The sequence below is a fragment of the Chaetura pelagica genome, unplaced genomic scaffold (assembly GCF_000747805.2).
Source record: "Chaetura pelagica isolate M959 unplaced genomic scaffold, ChaPel_1.0 scaffold65, whole genome shotgun sequence".
In the NCBI taxonomy this organism is placed as follows: domain Eukaryota; kingdom Metazoa; phylum Chordata; class Aves; order Apodiformes; family Apodidae; genus Chaetura; species Chaetura pelagica.
The window spans coordinates 3,579,842-3,585,818 of NW_009953386.1; the positions used below are offsets into that span (position 1 = coordinate 3,579,842).

General features: G+C 44.3%; 1 protein-coding gene across 1 annotated transcript in view; it reads right to left on the minus strand.

The window, feature by feature from the left end:
- Positions 1-399: 399 nt before the first annotated feature.
- The window catches only part of ILDR1 (immunoglobulin-like domain containing receptor 1), a 16,674-nt gene continuing 11,096 nt past the window's right edge, over positions 400-5,977 (minus strand). The window contains exons 7-9 of the mRNA XM_009998265.1: positions 3,462-3,593; positions 1,454-2,297; positions 400-433 (exon numbers count right to left, since the gene is read on the minus strand). Coding sequence (XP_009996567.1) covers positions 400-433; positions 1,454-2,297; positions 3,462-3,593 — 1,010 coding nt within the window. The remainder of the gene's footprint in view (positions 434-1,453; positions 2,298-3,461; positions 3,594-5,977) is intronic.

Consider the following 5,977-nt stretch of genomic DNA (forward strand, 5'->3'; position numbering starts at 1 on the left):
TTCCCAGTAACTGGCATGCAAAGGACCAGCATGCTACAGACTGGGCTCCTTGCAGTGCCAGGGCACCTAACAAAGACAACTGATTTCTCTCTTTAAAGACTGGGAATATGCCATCTACTAAAAAAAAATAAAATATGCTCTTTCCAAGACAATGTTGTCAACATACATCCCATTGCAAACATGAGTTTCCAAATCACAGCAAGAATAAAAAGGGGTTACATATTACTTTCATGGGCACTAGACAGATTTTTCAGAGTTGTAAGTGGAAGGGGAAGCTGCTTCATCTGTTTTTTTGCTGCTTGCCTGTTCAAACCAAAGCAGCCATCCTAACCTACATAGTAGAAAAGCTAAGAGTAGTCCAATGGAAATCTTAGTTCTTCCAGTACTGGCATCAAATGACTAGGCTTCTTCCACTGTGGGAACTTCCTTTGTCCTGCAAGAGAAAAGAAAAGATTCAGGAAAAAAGGATAGATAAATGGAAATCATATTTCTTTCTACCTGCTGTGGGCATAACAAAACCATTCCTACATCCCAGCTGAGGCTAGAACTGCACTTCCTTCCAAAACTCAGAAGGGAAAAATGGTAACATGTGAAATAGAGCACTTTGAGAAGACTCACACCAGGTAAAATTCTGCATATATGTGATAAGGGACACTTGACAATTTTTTATTTTAAAAAACCTTCCTTTTTTTAAAGGACAAAACACTGTCTAACTTGGAGACTAGCAATTGGATATGAAGCTTTTTACATTTCAGTTGCTAAATGAAATCTAGTCACATTGTAAACTGACAGCATGAGTTGTCAACAATAGCTGTTCACTGACCATATAATGCGTGTTTAGTTCTCAGGAGTCCCAACAAGCAAGCCATCCTCTTCCACTTAGCCTGGAGGATCACACATGTCCCACCACTACACCCACCGATGACCTTAAAGGCTATTTTGTGTAGCTTTAGGCATCTTACCTGGATGCTTTCCCATATACACTTTCTTAAAAATACTCCCAAGATACTACAGAAATTAAATGTTGGAGATTAATAACAGGCGAATCATGCACATGTTAAAAGAAAGCAGAAGTAAACCAGTAGTGGAGAGGCCTGCAGGGGGATACTCAGTACTGCTGCCCACTCTGGCAGTGCTCTTTACCTGGCAGTACCAGAACAGCTATTCTAACCCCAACACATAGAGCCCCAAATGGCTTTAGGTTGGGAAAGGAATGAGAGGGTGTAACGTGTAACCTGGTGTGGGACATGATAGGCGACCTATTTTATTTGACTGCCGACTTTGCCCCTGAGCACACTGTAGCCATGCAACGCATGTCTGAAGGCAGGGACCTGCAGCCTCTTCATAACCAAGCTGCACAGAGCACTCAGTGCTCCTTGCCCTCAGAAAGGTAACGGGCTGCGGAAAGCAACAAACATTCACTCTCATTCCCTAAAAAAAAAAAACAAACTACCTCTTCCTTGAGATGGGAAAGCAAAAAGGCAGCTGACTCACCGAGCGTGGCCCAGCACCGTTTTTGTGCTTCTTGTCCTGAGGACCTGGGGTAACTTCTAATGAGCGATAACTGGGGGGCTTGTCTTCTGGCCATTCCCGAGAGCGCTGCCGCCGCTTGCGGTTGGTCGCTGGGAGACGGACTTGCTCTTCCGGGGAGCTCCATGACCCCCGGCGAGAAGGGGGAGAGTAGCTGTTCCGCCTCTGACCTGAGTTATTGCTCCTCCCAGCGTGGTGCTGGTAGTCTCGCCTCCCTGTGGGCTCCTGTCTCCAGCCATGGTGGTGGTTGGAGCGCTCCTTAGCCTCCCCCGGATAGAAGCTGCTGCTGCTGCTGTTCCTCTCAGCCTGGCGCGGGGGTGAAACATCCCGTCTGGGGTGCTGGGCCCTGCCATTGTAGCCACCTGTCCTCTGCCTCGGAGGACGGTCCTCATGCTGCCTGTCCCAGGCCTCCCGACTGTAGCTGGAATGGGAATCGCCGCTGGAAGGCAAGGGCAACCTCCGGTCTTCCCTCCTGTCATCTGCTGCAGAGTCCCAGGCTCTGGGATTGTGGGCAGCTCTCTGCGGATGTGAGGAGCTGCTGCTCCAATGAATGGAGGAGGCATGATCAGCATCATGAAGTGGCATTATCTCAGAGCCCAAGGAGGACAGCAAGCTGGGCTGCACCTCCTGCCGCTGGTGGGAGGGTGGCCGGAGCTGTGACGTCTTAAGGTTTTGGATTTCAGACTCCAGATAGTCCAAAACACCCTTGTTATGGGAAAGCTGACCTTGTGGCTGCACCAGTGGAAGACTGTTTTGCAGAGACACATCTAAGGAGAAAAGCACAGGATAACACAGGAAGTTAAGGGGAAATGGTAAAGAGAGGGTCCTTCTGCATTGATGATCCTGGCTGAGTCCCTTTTGAGCCTTTCTTCTCCTGCTCCTCCTCACTGCAAGACCTGTGTGAGTCTGAAGGACCACAGCCAGCACATCCAGACCACACAAGGTAAGGTGCAAAGAGTAGTAACTAGTAAGTTGCAGCATGATCTGTGTTTTGGGCACCACAGAGGTCAGAGCCACCCAGGACACTTGGAAATATAGTTTATGTATTTATAAAGTAGGATTTTTTTTTTCCCTACAGCATCGATACAAAATTTTATTTAAAAAAATAATCAGAGAAAGTTCATAGTGTTTCCTCTTATATCTCATTTAACTGGAAAAAATATGAACCAACAGTTGAGACTCAGACAGAGTCAATCTGTGACTGCTATATAGTCATGATGAAAACCTAATTTCAGGTTAATAATACGTTATATTTATGTGAAAAGTCATTATGTTGAATTTCCCTGTTTTTGTTGGGTGATTAAATAATATTACTGGCAGTAAGGTATTTTACTACTTATCTCTCTAGGACTTCAGAGACTCCATCTTCTCTCCTCCATTAAAATTACAAATAATTACCACTAATAGAAGGGATCTGTGGGCAGAACAACTGGCAAATTCTTCCTGGTTCATCAAGAGTCCTTAATTTTCTGCTGCATGCAGGCTAGATCTATTGCACAGAAGGCAGTTTGCCTTTAATCATTTGAAGACTAGACATTTGATAAGAACTCAAACAAATTGCAGCTCACTTGTCATGTCGATTTTGGCTATAAGGAGTTGACCGTGACCAGCACAGCAGAACAAAGAGACAGTACCCTCCTCTACCACATGAAGTGAGATAAGCTGGGTATATTTACCCTGCAGTCACTGGGGTGTAGCACAGATATACCTTGGTTGGCATGAAATTACTTCACCCAGCACTGAGCCTAACAAGACACCTAAGATGGAGAGGCTGTATTTATTCACCAGGCAAGTCTGCAGCAGAGCTGTCATGCTAGGAACATCTTTCTCTCTTTTGGAGTAGAAAGGCTAAAACCTCTTTGCTGAACCTTCCTGATAACTTAACAGCTTCTCATCCTGATTTCCCTCTGAAATTATGCCCATGGTCTCACCTTGTTGCAGAAGAGGGTTCAGCTGGTAAGAAGAAAGTTGCGAGGTCCTGTCTCCACCTCTGTAGAACATGTTGTGTGACATCCAAGGTGCAAGGGCCTGAGCCTGCTTCATGAACTGATGCCGTCGCAAAACTGTAAAAGGAGAAGAAGAAAGCTTACAGGAGCTATCCTGAGAGCACAGCTTGCAGACCACACACCATTTTACTTGATAGACTGTAGCCTTTGGATGTGACCAGATAAAGGAAATTCATAGAATGAACAGCTGTCTCCACCCTATGACAATGTAGTTTGGAGCACAGGAAAGCCCAATACAGAGTTGTACATCTTCAAAAAGATACCTAAACCAGAATGAAACTGTTACTGCCTGACATTCAGGGTACAGTTCCAACAACTCAAACAAGTGGCACTATGATTAAGTACACAGCACATAACCAAATGCAAGACACCAACCTACCCTGTCCTTATGAATACTATAGCAGAAAGGTGGGAAATAATGCTTCTTACAGCAATACAGTGGTTTTCTCTCTCTTAAAACTCTTTAAGCTCATTATTGGTCCTTTCCCCTTTTGGCTTTAATTTATAGCTAAATGAGACCATTGATTTTTGCCACCTTCATGTAGGCTCTGTCCAGATCATCTTTTTCACACCACACTACATAATTTCCTCTGTGGTCTATGAATAGGGCACTGAGAGGTGCACTGTCCAGTTTCTCCTTTTCTAGTCTTTCAATCACTCTTTTTGTCTCTCTCTATAATTTACCCCAGCATGGCTCCTAAAATTAAATCCCTTAGGACAGTGTGGCCAAACTGGTGAACAAACTAAATTTCCAGTTCTTAACAGCAATGTCCAGTGTGCCAATAGAGCAAAGTCTGTGCAAATTCTCTCCCTCGCTGTTTTTTCACCACTGCTAACTCTAAACACCTACTCGTGGGGCCAAGCTCCAATTCTACTTCACTTTTTTCAGTGCTTCCATCTCATTTCCTCTACACAGACAACCTCACCATCCCTGTCTTCAAAACCTTTCCTCATTGCTGCTTCTTTTTTTTGGAATACCTAGAAACATCTTACAGACACTTACTCCTTCTACCACAGACAAATAAAACTTAAGTTTAGGAGCAAGTAAATTCTGCAAGTCCCAGATCTTATAAAGTCTAATTCTGTGTGGGTTGTCCTTCATTACTGAATGAAGCTTTTCTGCAACAGGGCCTTTGCAAAATGTCTCTTCTATGGCTTTTCTAGAGCTGAAACTCTTTATGGAGTTTCAGAAGTGGCAGGCTTTTACTGCAGCATCTTCTCTGGTCAGGCATGAACAGAAAATTCCTGGCTATACAGTTCAGGAGCCATATAGGAACATAACTGCCTTTGAAACTTTTACGCCTCTGATAAATCTGGCTGAAGTTAGCTGATGAAATTACCCCCAGTCTCTTTCACTCCAATAGCTTTTAGAATGACAGGTTGACTGCATAAACCTTGCTTCTATAAGAACCCAGGCTACATATAAGCTCCAATCAATTTTGTCCCCTGGGTGCATTTCCAGCAGGCAGCATTTAGAATGCAAGCTCTTTGGGACTGAGCTCTCCATTTCAGGTAGCACTCTAGTTATTAAACACATCCTCCTTTCACTGAATTGACAGAGAGCACCACTTGCAGCAAAACAGGAACTGACCATATCTCTCAACACATCCTTCCCTTTCGCTACAGTTCATGCAGCTCCACTCCACTCTCCACTCTGAACTCCCTCCCTCTCCCCAGCCTGGCTCCAACCAGAGTGAACTACAAAGCAGTAAACTCCAGGATTTTTCATCCTAATACTGTGATTTTTCTTCAAACCTGTTGTGGCCTGAGGTAGCACCTTTCATGCACTTTATGTCAAATGTGCTTTGTTATTATTTTTTTCTTCTGTCCCCAAGTGATTTTCCTCCAGTTTAGGTTTCAAATTCAGAGGAAGAGAGAAGGAGAAAACAAAAAAGGATAAAAAGAATGGAAAAAAAGGGAAGGGACTTAGCTCTTCCTGTCCCGTTCCTCCAGTTGATCATCTTGAGAATGTCCTAGAACCTGCTGAATGCACATCCCTGGGTTTTGACCACAGTCTTTTCCTGAGGAGTGGAAGGCCCAGAAGCTGGGGCCATACCTACTTAGGGTTGTCCTCCTTATGGTATGAAGGCAGTCACTAGGACCAAAGTCATCCTGTCCCTGTAATTTTGTGATCTCTCCCTACAGCTGAACAAATGCAGAATTACCCTTGACTTCCTTCATCCTCTCTTCCTTCCCCAGATACTTTGCCTTCCAGTTTGAACCTGATATACACTCTGGTTCCCCACCTGCAAAATGGAAGTGAAGTTACAGATCTCTTTTTAAAGTGAACATTTTTACCCAAGGTAGGTCAGATTCACCCAAATTCCAAAACTTACATCTGCTATAAAATTTTGGCAGAATCTTGTATTGTTCCCTGCACTTACATCCTGCTGAGAAAGGTTGTTCTTCACCTTTGACATACTTTACAGTTACAGCTGCTG